The 19,882-nt window shown below is 40.7% G+C and overlaps 1 protein-coding gene across 3 annotated transcripts in view; it reads right to left on the reverse strand.

Annotated features, from left to right (window-relative positions):
* nbeal2 (neurobeachin-like 2) overlaps window positions 1-19,882 on the reverse strand; it is a 71,725-nt gene that overhangs the window by 33,616 nt on the left and 18,227 nt on the right. The window contains exons 5-30 of one of the 3 annotated variants that reach the window (XM_088327261.1): window positions 19,736-19,848; window positions 19,476-19,558; window positions 16,935-17,020; window positions 16,536-16,839; window positions 13,968-14,074; window positions 13,672-13,752; window positions 12,251-12,334; window positions 10,763-10,861; window positions 9,992-10,626; window positions 9,770-9,902; window positions 8,903-9,022; window positions 8,493-8,823; window positions 8,341-8,423; window positions 8,164-8,256; window positions 7,502-7,670; window positions 7,202-7,335; window positions 6,904-7,063; window positions 6,594-6,696; window positions 6,361-6,511; window positions 5,380-5,535; window positions 5,139-5,298; window positions 3,886-3,974; window positions 3,137-3,814; window positions 2,878-3,059; window positions 1,470-1,626; window positions 416-559 (exon numbers count right to left, since the gene is read on the reverse strand). In XM_088327261.1, the coding sequence (XP_088183387.1) occupies window positions 416-559; window positions 1,470-1,626; window positions 2,878-3,059; window positions 3,137-3,814; window positions 3,886-3,974; window positions 5,139-5,298; window positions 5,380-5,535; window positions 6,361-6,511; window positions 6,594-6,696; window positions 6,904-7,063; window positions 7,202-7,335; window positions 7,502-7,670; window positions 8,164-8,256; window positions 8,341-8,423; window positions 8,493-8,823; window positions 8,903-9,022; window positions 9,770-9,902; window positions 9,992-10,626; window positions 10,763-10,861; window positions 12,251-12,334; window positions 13,672-13,752; window positions 13,968-14,074; window positions 16,536-16,839; window positions 16,935-17,020; window positions 19,476-19,558; window positions 19,736-19,848 (4,635 nt within the window). Of the gene's footprint in view, window positions 1-415; window positions 560-1,469; window positions 1,627-2,877; window positions 3,063-3,136; window positions 3,815-3,885; window positions 3,975-5,138; window positions 5,299-5,379; window positions 5,536-6,360; window positions 6,512-6,593; window positions 6,697-6,903; window positions 7,064-7,201; window positions 7,336-7,501; window positions 7,671-8,163; window positions 8,257-8,340; window positions 8,424-8,492; window positions 8,824-8,902; window positions 9,023-9,769; window positions 9,903-9,991; window positions 10,627-10,762; window positions 10,862-12,250; window positions 12,335-13,671; window positions 13,753-13,967; window positions 14,075-16,535; window positions 16,840-16,934; window positions 17,021-19,475; window positions 19,559-19,735; window positions 19,849-19,882 lie in introns of all 3 variants that reach the window. The other 2 variants (XM_088327260.1, XM_088327262.1) reach the window with 2 other exon arrangements.

Consider the following 19,882-nt stretch of genomic DNA (forward strand, 5'->3'; position numbering starts at 1 on the left):
CTCAATGCAATAAAACTACACTGACTTCCTTCGAATTAAACACCACAAACGGGCAAAGTATGACGTAGTTGCTAAGTCATCGCAGAAATCATTTGATTCATGATGATGAAGGGCTCTGTGGGAGCTATTATACTGTGCAGATTAGTATTCCAACCCAAGTCATGTGATCGGAGGCCTTGTGGTGGCTTCAGTCACCACACCTCACTCAGTATCTCACAGTGCTTCAGCAAAGGCGACAGAGGTCACAATTTAAGAGATGACCAATGTTTTCATAAGAAATGTTCCCCACATATGCAATGAAGGAAATGTCTTTTGCAATTAAATTTATACACAATCTGGTATTTATAATCCGCGTTTATCTGTGTGAACCCTTCTCGTAAGCTAAATATCACAGGTAATAAAAACGACGACCAACCTGTGATTGCTGCTGCTGGATGTAGCCAGTAATGATGCGTAGGCCGATTTGCGACATCTCCTTTAGTTCTGTGCTGCCAGGGCTACCTGGGGTGCTGTGCCAGGCTTGCACCTTATCAAGTAGGTTCACTACCCCCTCAAAGATCTGCAAAACAAAGACTGTAAATAAACAGACTACAGTAAAACTTCTCCTCGTCTGCCAACACCAGTGCTGTAGTGGGAGCCCAAGCAGCGACTCCACTTCTTGAGAGTGCTCAGGTAGAACAACCTCAAACAGAAGCTTCTGGTGTTCTTTCACAAAGCCACAGTGGAAAGCCAGCATCATGTTGTGATATGCTGGGACCCTACACAGAGTCATCAACACAGGCCAGAGAATCATTGGCTGCGCTCTGTCCAATCCGGCTTGCGATACTGCAGCAGAGGCTACAATTTTACAAGACAACTCTAACTCTGGCAACCACCTCTTTGACCTGCTGCCCTCTGGTAGGCTCTACGGGTTCTTTAAATAAGGAATAAGGCTCGGAGGAAGTATATTCCCCAGGGCCACCACCCCAAACAAGCGCACAACAATGTGAAAAATACACTATATATCTTGCCTATGTATAAAAAAACGGGTATTTATATATTGTTTATTGACTTACTTTGAAAATGTATTTGATTTTGTTATCGCATTCTTTTTTTATTGGACGATTGATCAATTAACTTACAATTTAGGCTAGTCTCAGGTAAAAACACTACCTAATTTTGCCTATTTATCCAGACATATTTTAATTGTATTTATTCTCTTTTAAGTCTACCACATGTTTATCTTGGAGTGACATCTCTAATCCCACTGTAAAGTATGTTTATTATGTTCCAGACTCAGAGTGAAAATTACATATACAGGAAAAACCTCTAACTGTGGATTTGTTTTTGAAGGTCGCTGTTTACACACTATCTCCAGTAGACAAATGATTTTACTTTGCAATCAACCAAAAAAAAGACATAGTCTCACGAGTGCTACCAGTTACAGTAGAACCTCACAACTAATGTCTCACAAAGGCTGTCGCAAGTACCTTTTCACTCCAAAGCATTTGATTGTCGGTGCCTTCGGCAAACAGGAAGTCCTGTAGCAACCTCAGGAGCCTGACCAGGCTGGGAAAAAAAGGCAGGAACATTCCTTGGGCGTCCCTCAGGTCAGACAAAGATGATTCCAGCATCATTTCCAGCAGGCTGTTACAAAGAGTAGACAGCCAAATGGGATGTTACAAAGGGTTCTTAGCAGTGACAACACAGGATATGAGAAAAACTTTCATTGACAATGTGTGGGAGAATCTCTTAATGTGAACACACAAACAATGGCAGAGTTGATCTGTAAATATGCAGCAGGTATAAGAGGCATTATTGGCAGAATGTTGGTGTCTAACTCCGACCGGGGGAGTAAAAGCCCACATTAAACCACACCCCCACATTTGCATATTACCCTATTTTTATTACAGTGTGTATTTTATGTAGCACTATTTAAATACACAATATCAACACGTTACATTGGGTATTTATGTATTATATTCCTTTTCCTTTATTATTGTTTTATTTTCAACACAAGGATACTGCTGGAAGAGTGAATTTCCCTACGGGGATGAATAAAGTATCTATCTATCTATCTATCTATCTATCTATCTAGACTCATAGCTCTAATCTGCTGATACAATAATTTCATCCGGGGAACCGCAGATCGAATGTTATCGAATTTTGCAACAGCAACTGAGTAAATACACAAACTACTGTTGACAGTTATGCTGGAAATTGCTGCATGAAAATGCCATCACTCTGTCGAGACAGCTTAGTATATACTGTACTGATACCGAAATTAATTAATCATGAATAGAGGTTTTAGTTATGAATGAGGTAAAATTTAAGGAGCTTCAAAAAATAAATAAACAAATCAAAAATGGCAGTCAAAAATATTCCTATTTGGTTCAAGCATGGACGGAATAAACAACTTAGGTGAATCAGGCAAGCTTCTCAGGGTTTCTATCCAAACAACACCTAAAATGTGGTAGTTTTTAATTTGAACCAACCCCCCAAATGTGGTTGTACATTAAAAAAAAGAAAAAAAATTGCATTGTTCAATTAAAAAAAAAAGTTTTAAGGTTAAAAAAAGGTAAACAACTAATAATTTCAAACAACACCTGAACATTTTTAAACCTCTACAAAACTTTTTTTTGTGTTTTAAAACTGTCAAAAAAAATAAATCAATAAAATGTTGAAAGAAATATAGTAATTTAATTTGGGGGAAAAAAAACGTATTGTGTTATATAGTGCATGTAATAATGTTATGGATCAAATGATGCCAAATTTATAAACGTGTAAAGCAAATCTTCTTGAGCCTCCTTTGTCTAAGCAACCTAAAATATATGGACATGTATTTTGTTTTATTTTTAAAGGAATTGATCGTATAAATGTGTGGCAAGAAAAGCTGACCTGCGTTTGATGTCATCCGGTGGGCGAACCAGTTGGCAGGAAGAGCCCAGTTTTGTGAGAACAGAAAACACCTGGCCCCTCTCTCTCCAGACCACATCCTCGGACCCGTCCGCCCCGCTGCCGTTCCACAGCACGGAGAAGATAATGTTGGTGAGAAGGTTGCAGAGTTCCTCTTCTGGCATCTGCTAAAAATCAAGTCATACTCAAACATGAAGAGCCCCAGAAAGCTTTCTAGAGAAATAAGCGCCATTATCCGAACCTGTGGGTTGGACGTGTTGGAAATGGTGTCTGCAGTGGGTGGGTCTGTTCCGTAGCTGGCCTGGTCCAAAACGTTGGACAGACTCGAGCTTTTTCTGGGCCTGAGCGGTGGGAAAGGTTTGCTGTACTCCATCGGGGACGGGGTATTTGTGAGGCTACCCGCTGGGGTGACCATCTCTCCCATACTGCCCAACTCCAAATCAAAAGGCGGCGACATTCCGTATGGGGAGAAGGGCTGGTAATCTTTCCCTTCCTCATCAAAACGAGACGAGATCATATCTGCCACCATAGAACTGGAGAGGGACGACGAGCGACTCTCTTGGTCGGCAGAATCGAAGGACTTGCAGGTCTTTAGCTGGCCTCCCACTCCACCTGGTGGCGATTGGGATAAATCAGAAAATCCTTCCGAATTGTCTCGTTGACCACGTTCCTCCTCTTCATCCTCCTCGTTGTCCTCCTGCGAGGTGCCGTAGTCGAGGAAAATGCGTGCGTCCTCTATTAGGAGACTCTGTTCTCTGCGCAATGGTGGCCGAAAGTTTGGCTCGGCAGATCCTGAGATGCTGGCGGCGAAGGACTCGTAGGACTCTTTAACGTAGAGCTTGGTGAGAACGTCTTGCCAGCCGGGCTGCTTGGCTAGCTGCTTCACGTATTCCTCGCTGAGGTAGATGAGGTGGAAGAGCTGTCGGTACAACCCCACTTGTAAAATTGTTTTGGGTGACAAAAGCTAGAGTAGCGGAAGATCAGACTGACCTTGCGGCAAATATCCAGTCGGACAGCCAGGTCAGCTTGGTGGGAAAGGCATACCACAGCAAGGAGGTCTCTGAAGTTTGGGCTCAAGTCTGAGGGGAAGGTCAGACTGAATACTTATAATGTTATAAAGATTTTTATCCCACTTGTTTTACTTGTAAAAAAAATAGATAAACTCAATCTCGTTATTGCTATAATAAGGGAAAAATATTGAAGACTGTACCAGAACATAATTTTTACTAAAATAATTTTCCTTATTTCACAATTCAATTTTTTGCAGCATGGAGCTGCAGTACGAAGGATTGCTAAAAAAACCTAAACATGAGTACATTTTTTACCATCTGCAATAACAGATAACTTTGCTTGTGATGTATTTTCTTTCTTTTGCACATTTAATTATTTTACCTGACTAATAAGTCAAGACACATAATAAAATTCCACAAATAATACTGAAAATTAGTAAAAACACAAAAGTAATAATAACAACAATCTATCTATCTAATCTATATGTAAATCTATCTATCTAAATAAAAGTAAATCGAAAATCTGTGTGTTTGCATGACTGTATGTGACTTATAGGCCCCGAAACGGCTGAATCAATTTGGAAAAAAATTACACAGCTACATTTTAAACCCCAGGGAGTGTATTTAACTAGGTTTTGTCGAGGTACCCACAATAAATACTTAAAAAACAAACAAAAAACAAAAAAAAAGGTTAAACATCTGCTTTCATTTACGAGGGGCTCTTGAGCTGAATGTGGCTCTTTGGCACTGCCTAGTGGCTGCCTGGAGCTTTTTCAACAAATCACAGCCCCAACAACCCTACCCAAGTAGAATTCCCGGCAATGCGGAGCCAAGCAAGGCTAGCAGGCTTGTAATAAATATCATGATAATTATAAATATAGAATACTAGGAACACCCAAAAAAGGAAGTTTGTGATGATTGTTCTTTGTCTAGTGAATCATTTTCTGCAAATATTATGTCATTGTCAAGTGTCTGTGCTGTAAAAACTGGGGGTATTATAAATTACATTGTAATTAAACATACTGTCCAGTGTCATTTTACAACATTGTTGGTTAGTGGTGTGCCGCAAAATTTTTCCAATGTAAAAATCATGCCCTAGCTCAAAAAAGGTTGAACAACACTGGTCTACTTTTGTATTGATTGCTGTCATTGTTGTCCATCCAAGTTGCCATCATTAATTTATTAAATTTTAGTTGACCATGGTGAATGCCTTCTTTTTTAGAAATGAACTACCTGTCGCGAGGACCTGCTCGTACAGACACCGCACTATCGTCATAGTGACGGACATGTCTTCAAGGAAGAACACTAGGCCCAGATAGCCAAAGTCCTTTAGTTTAAGGCGCTGCTTGTTGCGTTCCGACACACGCTCACTCTTCAGGATTTTGTATAAAACCTGCAGACATGACAAATGTGAGGCATTTTTGGTTCTGAGAGAGACAGCACAAGTGTAAGAATACAAAGAAAATGATCTAACCCTAAAGACCATCTCTCTGGCCCGGTCTCCAAAGCTTGGGTTGAGAAGAAGACTATAAAGTTGTTCCACTCCCCACTCCAGCAGCACAGCCTGCACCTGTTCACGAGGAGGGCTGCTCCTCAATAGCTCATACAGCACATCCAGGGCCTTGACCACCTGGACAAACGTATGCAAAAAAGAGGTGGAGATGAAAACTTCAAAAACTTCTACAATCATTTCAAACTTTGGCTGAAAAAAGACCATAAGTGTTCTTAAGTCCTGACTCTGCACTGTTATTTAAATCAATTAATTATACAAGAGAAAATATATAACATCCAAGTAAAATGTTCTCGTTCTGTTTGCGGATATTTTGGTACAATTTTTAAGTATTAACTTTCCTGTTGGTTTTGCTATAGTTTCTTTTCACTTTAATAATTACACATACATATTATATATATTATGTATGTATGCATACAATAAATAACTTAAAAATGTTTAAGTTAAAATATACAAAATAAAAAAGAATTGTTTTTCCAAAGTATTTGTTTGTTTTAAATATATTACCGCAATCATTTGGAAAAAAAACTTATACTCAGTTTTTATTTCTTTTAGGAGGGTTAATCAACAACAGTATTCCTGCAAAAATGAATTTGATAGTGTTGGTTTTTATATGAAAGCAATAATACGTTCAATATTGGCAGATTTCTAAAAACAATTGCTCTTTTAATAAAACATTACTAAACCATTAAGAGACAATTTAGATTATGAGCTGATGAAAACAGAATTGAAAGATCCTTTTACCTGACGGAGACAATATGGTAAAAAATAAAATATTCAACAAATATCACAAAATGTTAAGAAAAAAGAATTATTTCTCTCTTTTCTCTCTCTCTGATAACTTACACTCCTGGAATTCAACATGAATAGAAATCATTTTGCTAATTCTGTGACACGTTTCAAAACTCGGAAGAGAAAGCAACTAAAACAGCAAGACGTTGGTACCTGTTGCTCGTCTCCGGCGGTCAGAATGTAAGCCATGACGCTGTGGAGCTCCTCTGCCGTGGGAGACCTGAGGAAGTCCTTCAGCAACGAAAACAAAGATGACTGAATCATCTGCTTTTCGTCAGAGAGGGAGCTGCCATCTTTTTCAGTGCTGTGAATGAGGGAACTGCGGTAAATTGTTTTTTCTAAAATCCAAATTGTCCACCGCACCTTAGAAATGAATCAAAGTTCACCTGTAGTAAGTGCGAATGGTATCCAGAATGTACTGAACTCCGTATTTCCTCTTTAAGCGCTGTTTTCCTTTGTGGATCACAGAGGAGATGTACTGGACATGATCTTGGGAAGGGAAATTACAAAAGATTCATAATTATATACTTATTTATTATATCTCACATGTAATAGCCACAGGTTTGTGAATAATTTTGCTTCAACATCTGAAAAAAGCCTTCTACGGGAAATTGATTCATTTAAATTTCAAAGCATACAAAACACCTTTGTTGGAAAGGACACTGAGCCACAACACAGGATCTGCTTTTCCCTCACCGTGACAAACGGCAAAATGGCTTCTGGTCCAGATCCGGAAATCAAAGAGCAGGTGCTGGTAGAACTGCTGCAGAAGCGGACCGTTGCCCTCATTGAAAACCTGATCCAGCAGCAGCCGGCATGCGATCAATACGTTCATGTCCATCATAATGCCCGGAACCTGCATTTCATTTGATATTAAGGCCCCATTACCACAAATATTCAAAAATACTATTACACCAAATAAGTCATTGCATTGCGCCAATGGAATGAAAAAAAAAACCTAAATAATTATCAAATTTTAAGAGGACAATCTTACTTTGCTGAGCATGGCCCCGATGACACTGGGCCCATGGCACTGCAGAAGGGCTTCCTGATTGACAGGATGACGTCGGATCATGTTCTTCATCATAAGCAAAAAGGCTGCAATGCTGTTCCGCTCCAGTCTTGCTTCTGGAAGACAAAAAATATATCTAATTGCAAATTGTTGTCAACTGTAACTAATACCAGAAATGTGAAAGCCCGACATGGAATTTACCTGTAATTCAAACATGTTAGAGTTGTTTCGTCATTTAAAAATAAGTTTTACAACATTTACAGCACCGAATCAGAATCTAACCTGAAGACTTAAGTGGCAGCAACATGGCAGCCGGGCCTCGAGTTGACATCAGTTCAGGTCCGAGCAGTTCTGAGATCTCCTGTGTGCCGTTGTGCGCCTGTTCTTCCTCGCATACTTGCTCTAGTAGGGGTAGCAAAACTCCGATACCACCAATCACATTGATGGCGTCCTGTGGTGAAAACACAATAATCCAGATTTATTCTATGAAAATACAAATACCCAGAGCAAAACACATGTATAAAGTATGTTAGGATCCAGCACACCACCACCCTCCATTGGGTGCCAGCAGACAAAATGACTAGTGGATTTACACACCTCCCTTTAACCCACACCTGACTCTTATTAATAACCTTTCATATAATGACTGTTCCAATAGCAGAAGCTGTCAGAATGTCTTTTTTTCATGTTCCTGCCTGCACTTAGTTCCTGATCCCTTGGTGCTCAACCTTGCCCGACTCAGAACTTTCTATTCTTTGCCAGCCATGAGTTTTGCTTGAACTGTGTTTTTGTTTACAATTTTCTAACATCCTCCCATGTGCTGAGCCCTTTCTGTAATTCTTTTTGTCAGCCAATAAACTGGTTGGTCAGCTTTGTGTTTGCGCCTGGGTTTGCAAAACAACACAATATGTATAATATATTGACATTTACAAAATAAACCTGACCTTAATGTCCCAGTTGGTGACTCTGTGTCCTGTTAATCGCCCATCATATTGATGATTAGGGGATAAATCCAAACATATTTGGCTCTTGAACGCCTGAAATATACAGATATAAAAAAGTTCATGGGAAACAGTTATAAAACAGCGGTTGATTTAGTTACAACAAATTTAGTTGCACACCTGAGGAGTGTAATAGAGAACAAGCTTTCCATTAAGATCAGACAATTCTCCATCCGCTTTGAATAGGGCCACATGATTTGGACCTGTGATAAAAAGCAATGGAAAACTAAAAAAAATCAATCCTGAAATATTGTTAAAGCAGCTTGCCTCACCCGCAGCATACAGCGCTCTTGTTTGGCTCTGCTGCAAAGGCTCGTGACATATGAAGGCGGTGCCCAAGAGTCCATCCAGAGAAGACGGCGTTCCCCACTCCGTGTCCTGCAGCCCCGCTGAGATGGTTTGCACCGTGGAGTCGTTTGGAGATCCCCATCGGCCTCCCGCGAAGTTGGCTGGAAAGGACTGGGAACGGATTAATGAGGGGGCGTTGGCCGGAAAAGCGAATTCCGGAGACTGGGCGGAGGACAAGGATGAGGGTAGATTCGGCGAGGTTGTGGTGGTGGTGGTCCTGTTTCCCGCGGAGCCGATGCAGCAGGAAGTGAAAGTCTTTAAAGGGGGATATTACATATTTTTATTATATATTTTTGTTCCCTCTATAATAAAGTGAGTGCTGAGTTTAACTTACCTCACTTAAGGATGGGAAGCGAATCTGAGCAGTTTTGGACAGCTCTCCATCAATGTAGATGTTGACCAGGTTTTGACCAAAAGGGCGACGTCCTTGAATGTGGACGATTGCTACTGAATGCTTAAATAATAAAAAAATAAAATTTGAAATTGGACAAAAAAGCCCTCGTTGCACAACTCAAGCCATTTTCTTACACAGACCATAAACTGGTGGAACCTGAGACAACAGCTCCCTATTTGTAAACAGAATTCCACAATTCATTGATAAATTGTTAAGCAACTAAATATAATTGTAAACCCAAAGTATTTTTTTTTTCAATGATTGTTCAGATACACTTTGACTTACAACATTGGTAGCCATTGTCTCCCTGCTTGGTGGTCGGTATTAGGGGTTGGAATTTGGGGGGTTTGGTCACCTAATGACTCCCAACGACATCCGTTGGGTAGAACTATCATCGCATAATTTACTGTACACAGTTGAACGTGTGCATATGGAAGCCGCTCCTTGATTAATCAGAGATAAAGCAAAGAAAAAGAAGATATATTACATTTCTCAAACCTGTAACTAAATTTTCATTTTATGCTTCCAGCAAAAGTTGAAGTTGAATGTTATCTTTTCGAATGGTTTGAAATGAAAGCATTTTTAGTTTATTTGATTCATAAATTAATCCCAAAACAAATTGAAAGATTGATTTAATATTAAAATACTCATTTTGCAGTCTTAAGGAGACTACTACTTGCATTAACAGTTAATTCATTCATCACCATATTTCAAGGTAAAAAATACAAACTACAGGATCTATGAAAATATGATGTCATATTTTCCATCGTGCACTGCCTTGATATTTGGGTGAGTCACTAAACTCACCCAGCGTGAGTCAGCTAGTGGGAGTTCTGGCAAGGCGACAGCCATGTAATCCTTCTTAGTGCAAACAGCCACGACCAGCACGCCTTCCATTGTGAAAAATGCTTCCAGTCCTGTTCCACTAGCTGTAAAAAAACTTGATGGGAGACAAGATGTTTATCAACCAAAAACCTGAAGCAGGCTAAGATATAAACGTAATTTGTCATTCAGGCCATGCCCTTCTACCTGTAAAGCTGCTTCCTACGAGATCCTTTTCCCATGTCGTGTTGACTTGAGGCAACCAAGTCGGTGTCAGGTTTGTTCAAGTCCAACAAAGGAGAATGGGGGAAGTCCACATTGAGACGTAGCCATGCATGGAAGGCAAAGCTGCTTCCCGACCATCGCTGGATTGTTGGCACCATGATACCTGCCATAGGGGGCGTGAGGTCAAAGTACTGCAAAGCGCCGTCGCGACCTTCTCGTGCCGCCATTGCCGAAAGCACTTGGATGATGCGCGTGCAGAAAGGGTGAGCGCCACTCTTTTGATCTTCGCTGAGCAGTTTGAGGAGACTCCTCAGCTCGTCGGGCTTCAGGCAAAGTGAGCCAAGGTCCTGCAGGAGGCCCAGTAGGGCATCTGTGCAATGCCTGTCCAATTGTTCTGAGTGTGAGAGCACCTGCAGGAGAGCCGCCACCATGCCCGCCTCCACAGCTACGGTGCGACAAGACAGCGAGCCGCCACAGACGGTAGCTAGCCATTGCGCCACCAACATCTGAAGCTCTCTGTGGCCGTGCAGCTCAGGGAGCCACTGCAAGAGCAGCAGTAGTGGCTGGTCGTTACTAATGCCTAAGTGGTGCGCGTGGGCATACTCGCCCTCCACTGCCTGGAGGAGAACAGACACACAAGTGGCCCGTAATGAGGATGAGATTGAGACGTGGCAATTTGATGCCGTTTGAAAGGTCATCCAAGAGAGAAAATGGGGGCAAATGAGTGGAAAACGAGAAGAAAATTCCTTTCACCATGTTCATCAGCTCCTGCAGCAGCCTTTTGGTGGGCTGACCTTGACTCTTGAGCACGTCGAAGAGTTGGGAGTAGCCGATCCTCTCCTTGAAAGTCTCCTGTGGGAAGGGGACAGAAATAGCAAGTGGAAAAGCGACTGTGCGGGGAAGGCAAAATTGGCACATTTCCATATAGCCATTTGGAATACAATGAGATTTCCTGAGGGAAGAACTACTTTCCTCAAATGCTAAGACTTTTTGAGAAGACGATATGTGAGAACATATTCAACCTCAGAGTTCAATCTGAATTAAGTCTTAAGTTAAAGCCACAGACTGGTCTAATGTCTGACAATATTCTCACCGCCCGGCCATTAATATGATTCGTGCAAACTATAAAAACAAAAACAATAATAATAATAAGCCCAAATCAACAGTATAATCACTAGACCACTAGGAATGTAGAGGACATAGAAAAAGGCATTAGGTTTCATCTTATTATATAAATGCAAAAAAGCACGACAAGGGAAAAAACTCTTTGGACATTAAATAAATATATTTTAAATTTGATTTTGTCTTTGTGATTTTAATCATGGCCCCATGTATTCCACAACATGGTATTGTGAATAAAAATAGTATGACGATGAGATCAAATCTAAAGGCTTTTCCCATGCCATCTACATCTGTAGTGGCTTAGTGGTTAAAATCTGGCACTCTCGCCCCCGTGATCTGGGTTCGATTCAAGTTGCATCAAATGCAATGCAAATGTGGCCAGAATTATTTTTTGACTGATCAATCATTGCTCAAATACGATAGTATAAAATTCCCCTTAAATGTAAGCATAAAACAGAGGAACTTATTTTCTTTCTGTGCAGCCTGGTACCAAAGAACCCATGGCCGGGTCCCGTCCGTGGCCTAGTGGTTTCAGACCACTGAGTTAAAGAATCTTTAACTAAAGCAGTCAACAAGTGAAACTGCAATAACTATTGAGTGGAGCAGTTTGGAGCGAAAATTCGAACCTGAGTGAGAGGAGGTTTTAAAACTTTAACTGTTTCAAATATTTACGCAGAAATGTAAAACTACATTAAGTCTTGTGTTAAAGTATCCTCATCTGAAGTTTTAAAGCTGCATTAATTAATGTGCAAAAGCTGCTGTATCTTCAACAACGTTAAAAATGTAAACATAATTAATTTCCAGGTTGAATTGGTTTAAAGCTTTCATTTACAGTTTCAAAGTTATCTTTCAACATATTATCGTATCACCCCAAATTTTTAAATGACAATAAACAATATTTGTTGGAAACACATGTTATGATACTATGGCCTCACCTTAAAATGTATACATAAGCTGAGAAAATTATACAGATTTTAACTTCATTCATTATCCAATCCTTGTATTTACCAGATGCAGAATACACATACAGTATGACTGTTTAAGTACTGATATACGTTTCTTAACCCAGGGACTTTGACATCATTGGAATCAAAGGTAATGTATTTGAGATGTTTTTACCTTAGCAGTGGGAGAGTTACTCATGATGGCAGTCAGAACTCCTAAAGCATGTACTGTGATACTGTCTGAACCTCGCTCCAGCACCTATATCAACATAAAGAAACACGATTGGTCATTGCAGATGCAACATGTTAAAATAAGCACCGTCTGCCATTAAAGAAAGAATCCGATTGAAGAGCAAGTGGAGAGCAAGTAAGCACAGTTATTTATCCAAACCAGGATTAAGTGAGGCAACCAGTGGAAAGAAGGAAATACATTAAAAAGAACCCCATGACATTAGAGGAGTCAATTTTTTACAAATGCTGGTATCACGAAACCTGCAGCAAACGAAGTATGTGCTAGGAGCCATGCATCAACCACCATCTCATGCACTATTTAAAAACTAGTCCCATGTAATCAACAGGGAATTCAGCCTCTGACTAGGAACTAAATAGATTCGGATAAATGTAAATTGTTCTTCTCTCTATAAACACTTTCTTTGTTGATTTTATTTTCTCGAACACATTTAACTGGGTCAAAGGTCTCTAACCTTTTTCAAGCCGAGATAACTTTTTGTCACTAAATAGCGAAAAGGACACCAAGTTTAATCTTCTAAAATTACAACTAGGCATGTTATTACAATGTTATCACCAGGGTAATTATTTGATGTAGTAGGGTAAGATAGGCTCATTTAACAAATAAAAAAATCTTTACTAGAAAATCACAATGACCCAGCACTGGTGAGCTACCTTTAGAACAGGTCCGCAGGCACCACACTGGAGACCTCTGATTTTGATCATATTACACTTTGGTCAACAAGTATTTAAAATGACATGTTCATTACATTGACTAGTTCGGAGACCATCGTCAACAAATAAATGTATAACACTTGAATGGTAAAAAAACATTCATTGCATGCCAGCTTAAGATTTTAAATCATTTACAATTGCGAAAGGGATTGTGAATGATCGTTTTGTCTACTTATGGCTTGTGACTGATGAGGTAGAATCCCACTCATTACAGAGACAGTAAGGAATGAATGCTACAAAAATCTAGATGATGTCACTATGGCCAATGTTTGAAATAATTAATTATGTTCTTTTATAGCGGTAATATTTTGAAATTGTGGGAGATATCCATGCCGACATTTTTACTTTAGTCTATTTTACTGCTTGAAAACACACAACTGTAACAGATGTGTCTTCATTTTCAGTGTCCAGCTCTACCGTAATAGAAGTGAAATTTTGTTCTTAGGATATGGTGCGAAGATAACGGCTTCACCTCAACACTTATCATATCGTGCTACCTGCTTCATAAGGCTGCCTTCCTGTCTAAAGTTTCTTATCTAGACAGCCGATAGCTAAGAGCAAGAGGAAAGAAGGCTGAGTTTCCTGCTGACAGATCAATAACACCAAAGTTTTATCCGATGATGGGGGGAGTACCTGGTCCACTTTGACCTCTGTGAGTAAGCTTGTAGTGAGGTCACACTCACTCCTCGCCATAAGCCTGTTGCTCTGAAAGAGCTACAGGACATACACACAGTACAATTCAAAAATCCAAACAGTAACTTGCCAAGCTTCTTTCTTTTTAAATAAAAACACTGCTGGCGGAAGTCAAGCAGCAATCAGACAAACGGAAATGCATTTGAGGAATATGAGGGAAATAAATGAGGAAACCTGTGCAGGCTAGACACAAATCAAAAGCTGTCAGGAGCCTTTTAAAGAGGCAGGGGGCTCACCTTGCTGTTCTGTATAAGCCTGAGGATGTGCTCAAAGCAGTTATTGTTCAAGAAGACAGCCTGGAGGGCAGGCCGGTCCGAACACTGCAGGATCTCAGGTACTGCGCCTACAAACGACAGTACATACCAACATGATGAGCTTTATAGAGCTCTATGCACTCAGTTGGGCACAAAATAAAATGATTTTGGTCAAAAGTGGACTGATCCTCTATTTGGGTTTTTTTGAGCTAGTTTATATATAAATATATAATATATAAATATATAATATATTATATATAATATATTATATATAATATATTATATATAATATATTATATATAATATATATATATAATATATTATATATAATATATATATATATATATATATCCATCCATCCATCCATCCATCCATTGTCTTCCGCTTATCCGAGGTCGGGTCGCGGGGGCAGCAGCGTTAAAAGGGAAGCCCAGACGTCCCTATCCCCAGCCACTTCCTCCAGCTCATCCGACGGGACCCCGAGGCGTTCCCAAGCCAGCCGAGAGACATAGTCTCTCCAACGTGTCCTGGGCCGCCCCCGGGGCCTCCTGCCGGTGGGACATGCCCGGAACACCTCCCGAGGGAGGCGTCCAGGAGGCATCCTTATTAGATGCCCGAGCCACCTCAACTGGCTCCTCTCAACGCGGAGGAGCAGTGGCTCTACTCCGAGTCCCTCCCAGATGACTGAGCTTCTCACCCTATCTCTAAGGGAGAACCCAGCCACCCTGCGGAGGAAACTCATTTCGGCCGCTTGTATCCGGGATCGAGTTCTTTCGGTCATGACCCAAAGTTCATGACCATAGGTGAGGGTAGGAACGTAGATCGACTGTTAGATCGAGAGCTTTGCCTTTTGGCTCAGCTCCCTCTTCACCACGACAGACCGGTACAGGGTCCGAATGACGGCAGACGCTGCACCGACCCGTCTGTCGATCTCCCGTTCCATCCTACCCTCACTCGTGAACAAGACCCCAAGATACTTGAACTCCTCCACTTGGGGCAAGACCTCCTCCCCGACACGGAGGGAGCATACCACCCTTTTCCGACTGAGAACCATGGCCTCGGACTTGGAGGTGCTGATCCCCATCCCGGCCGCTTCACACTCGGTTGCGAATCGCTCCAGCGAGAGCTGAAGATCACGGGCTGAGGAGGCCAACAGCACCACGTCATCTGCAAAAAGCAGTGACGCAATGCTGAGGCCCCCAAACCGGACTCCATCGCCGCCAAGGCTGCGCCTAGAAATTCTGTCCATAAAAGTTATGAACAGAATCGGTGACAAAGGGCAGCCCTGGCGGAGCCCAACCCTCACCGGGAACGAATCCGACTTATTGCCGGCAATGCGGACCAGACTCTGGCACCGGGCATACAGGGACCGCACAGCCCGGATAAGACTGTGCGGTACCCCATACTCCCGAAGCACCCCCCACAGGGCCTCCCGAGGAACACGGTCGAATGCCTTCTCATATATTATATATATATTAAAAAAGGGCAACAAAAATACATTTTGACCTATATATATGTAAACTACAGTTCCAAAGTTTGAGGTTGTTTAGAAATTTCCAGTCTTTGACCATAGCAAAGTTTGGAGGATACATTTTTTTGCCAAATAAAAATCATAGTATTGAACGTTCTCAATGTGTCGACTATACTTTCTATTTCGCAACTAATTTGAATTATAAAATAGTGTGACTTTTCATGGAAAACACACTATTTTCTGGGTGACTCCAAACTATAGATAATATAAGTCTTTATCCAAAGCCAAATTCCCCAAAACAAGTATTTTGTTGAAAATACTTAGGCCATTTCAGAAAAGAATAAAACAAAATAAAAGTTTTTTTTTAAAATGAAAAACAAGGAACAAAAAATGCCGGCGTTCTCGAAAAGAAATTGGTTCGTATTGTAAAAAACAAAAACAAAACTGAAATAACGGGGTCTTTTTGAATGAAACAACCACCCCAAAAAAAGTATTTTATATTTATAATCACTCAAAAATATTGCATTGTCCTAAAATCAGAAGGAAAATGGAAAATATGCAATACAACCAAAAATAGCTGGTGCTTTGGTTAAATAAAGGCAATTTATGCCTTAAACCCGTGTCAGATGTTCCTAGCACCCTAAACCGGGTATTAATCATTATGGACAAAACAGTTAAAAACAACTTGGTAGTTTTGTTTAAAAAAATGGGGCAGTTAATAAATTCCCCAAAGTCATGCTTTATTTTCGTCTAGCAAAACACACCCCAAAAATCTGGTAGTTTTGTTATAAAGAACAAAGGATTGTGTCACTTGTTTATGGCAACCGCAAAACAATGGGTCAAATTTTACAAAACTACCACAATTGGCTCCATAGATTTCCTTACAGGAAACTTTAGTTACGTGATTTTAAACTTCTCTCCCGCAAAATACTATTGCATTTGTTTATTTGTTCATACCAACTCAAAATAATGGATTGCAAATCAACACAGAACATTTCATCAAATTGTCCCTAAAGTAATGATTTTGCTCCGATATGGTTTAATTTTAACCCGAAAGTGTGTGGTTTCGACATACTTACTCAGCATCAGGCTCTGGAGTGAAACGAGACTCTCCTCAGAGTTGTGCCTGTCGTGCTGATCATTGCTCAGTGGACGGTTCCAGTTTAGCAATTGGAAAAAACTCCGCAATATGGTCTTGATGTCGACTTGCCGCTCCGAGGGGCTGCTGAAATGCAGCAGGTGGATCATTGCGGTCAGGCACTGCAAAGTCAACCGAGGGAGCGATGCATGCTTGGGCTGATGGGAAGCCCGGCAGCACCAAGCTCGCAGCACAGAAAACAGGTCCTCGACGACGTGAGAGGTGACGGTGAGGAGGCCGTTATTCTGGGAAGGAGGATAATAGGAGATAATTCGGAGTAATCGAATTCCTAGACAATAATAACTCTGATTATGGGCATACAGAACATATGGTGACAGACCTTGCTCCCACTAATGACGGCTCCCAGGAGATGGACCAGCCTGATTGTGAGAAGTTCTGGGATCTTTTCACTGTCCTGCAGACTTTCTGTAATTGGGAAATCATTCGTAAGTCAAAAGATATATTAAATAAACAACATGCCGATTAAAAATGTAGTCCCTAGGTACCAATCAATAAAATGCAAATGACCTTATCAATTCCTAAATAATGCGTAACTTATAATTTTTTATTAGAAAGCAGTGTTTTCACTTTTTCTCAGCTCAAACTAACTTTTGCTATTCTTTCACTAAAACCAAAAACTAACAGGGCAGGAAATAAAACAACTTGCATGAAGGCATATCAAAACTTAAATAGCTGCCTCAAACCTTTTACAGTAAATGAGAATTTCAACACAACCAACGGGACTAATCTTTCACTTAACCAAAAACTAATAGAGCAGGAAATAAAATTATGTTTGGCAGCAACTCATATAAAGGTACGGTACATAAAAACTTGAATACCTCCCTGAGTTATTTTTACAATAAATAAATAAAAATGTCAATACACTACAACCAACTCACATACTGAATTGACAAACTAATGTGATAAGAGCTAATATATCAATCTCCACCTGAGTCTGCTTCCCTAAAGAAAGTTAGAGTTGGGGTACACAGTTCAACAATTAAATATTTTCTCTATAAAGTATGTGTTAACAATGCCCTACTGAGTTCAAAGAGCCTTTATATTTTTTTTCACTGCACCTATCTGCTTTTACCTTACTTCATCATCGGTGTTCCGGCCACCGAGTGCATTAGGGTTGAGGAAAGTAGGCGCGGGGTAGGAAAGAAGAGAAGGGGAGAGAGTCTTGGCTGTATCTGAACAATTGCCCCGTCGAATAAATAAAAATGCAGATACAGTTATCCACAAATACCCAAATATTGGTGCTGATGATCGGCCCGCCCAATAACCTCTAGTTCAAATAAAGCAAAAAAAAATTCTTATTTTACTATATTTTGTCTTTTCCCTTTTTTAACTGAACCTTTTTACATATAGAAAATAGAAAAAGTAATAACTAAATAGAATAAAAACAAGTAAAACATAAAACAAAATAGTTATCTTATTTTCCTAAACAACATTTTTTAAAATATATAATATTATCTGATATTAATGATCTACCTGTAAAATATTACATTATCAAATGCTGAGTACGTTTACTATAAGACATTACTGTGGTTATAGTTTACAGTTGAGCAAAACTGCACAAAATTCAAAGACAGATTACCTGTAAAATTTGATTAACTTATTTATCTTAGTAGAGCAAAACAGTACTCTCTGTAATGCTGTTATTTTACACAGATGCAAACTACAAGCACAATAAAAAATGCAAAATGTCAACCGTTGCTCGGGGCTGAACGCACTTCATTTGAATAGTAGCAAATAATAGTGCCCAGGTGAATAGGTGAATGAAGTCTGTCATATAGATTTATACATTATTAATGAGTTTATTAGGAAATAACTTTTGTAAATGTATATTTTGTATAGTTACCTGGCACTGCCAATGAAAACTGAGCATTGTTATTTTTTTAGTACCACATTGATATAATGTGGTTACTGAATATGAGTAGTGATAACTGTGTATTAGTAAATATTTTTTCGTAAAATAATTTGGTCTTACTAACATTATCTTCAAGTAAAGCAAGTTAGATAATATGTAAGGAGTGTCATGATTTGCCAATTACTCTCACCTGCGCTCACTCTTTCAGCCCCAGCTGCCACTCGTTCCCTAATTAGTTCTCCTATTTAAATGTCATTCTCATTCACTCCTGGTCAATCTGTCTGCGTAGCTCAGCGCATGCAAGGCAAGCACTTTTGACTCTGGCTACCGTTTTGATCCTGACCTGTTTCCTGTATCGATCCCCGTTCCAAGCTCCGTTGCTCTCCTGTCCCGGCTACCCGTATCCTGATTCTGTTACCTGAATCGATCCCTGATCCAAGCTCTGTTCTCCTGTCCCGGCTACCCGAAACCTGATTCTGTTTCCTGTATTGATCCCTGATCTAAGCTGCGTTCTCCTGGCCCGGCTACCCATATCCTGATTCTGTTTCCAGTATCGATTCCCGATCCAAGCTCCATTCTCCTGACCCGGCTACCCATATCCTGATGCTGTTCCCTGTATTGATCCCCGATTCAAGCTCTGTTCTCCTGTCCCGGCTACCCGTATCCCAAATCTGTTTCCTGTATCGATCCCCGATCCAAGCTCCGTTCTCCTGTCCCAGGTACCCATATCCTGATGCAGTTTCCAGTATCAATTCCCGATCCCTGGCTTCCCGCTCGTCCCGGCTGCCCGACTTGTTCCGATCTCCGACCACGCTTCGTTCGTGAGGGCTTCCCGCTCCTCCTGCCCAGCGAGCACCAGATTGCGGTCTTTTTCCTCCCTCTTGCCCTGACTTCCCCAATCCCTTAATAAAGCATCGTGTGAAACGTTTCGCATTTGGGTCCCCTGCTTGTACCGGTCGTGACATATAGTGGGTTTACAATATCAAGGCAAAAGACCAAGCTCCTCACCATGGAAAAGAAGTGTCAGCTCCTCTGGCAAAGGCAACGGTGAGAATTTGTATTTGTTCCTTTCCAGTGAGCTCACCTCCTCCCTGCAACGTACACACAAAGCCGGAATCAGCCCCTCCACTCATGCCTACTGAGGCTTGACTTCAAGAGGCCCTCAAGATCTTAAACAACCCCTACATTTGAGTAAGATGTTAAAATACAATATGGAACTTGGGAGTTTTGCACAAGTAAATTCCATCCCAAAGTGTACTCACACTCACCCTGCCAGCTGCCTCCTCCAGGTCTGATAAGGGTCAAAGACACTCTCCAAAAGCACAAGCCCGTAGTGCACAACGGACTGGAGGGTCGACTGGTCCCCTTCTCCATTCTTGATCTGAAAAACATGAATAATACAAAAACACAAATGG

The sequence above is a fragment of the Urocampus carinirostris genome, chromosome 2 (assembly GCF_059441175.1).
Source record: "Urocampus carinirostris isolate Australia breed hairy pipefish chromosome 2, RoL_Ucar_1.0, whole genome shotgun sequence".
NCBI lineage: Eukaryota > Metazoa > Chordata > Actinopteri > Syngnathiformes > Syngnathidae > Urocampus > Urocampus carinirostris.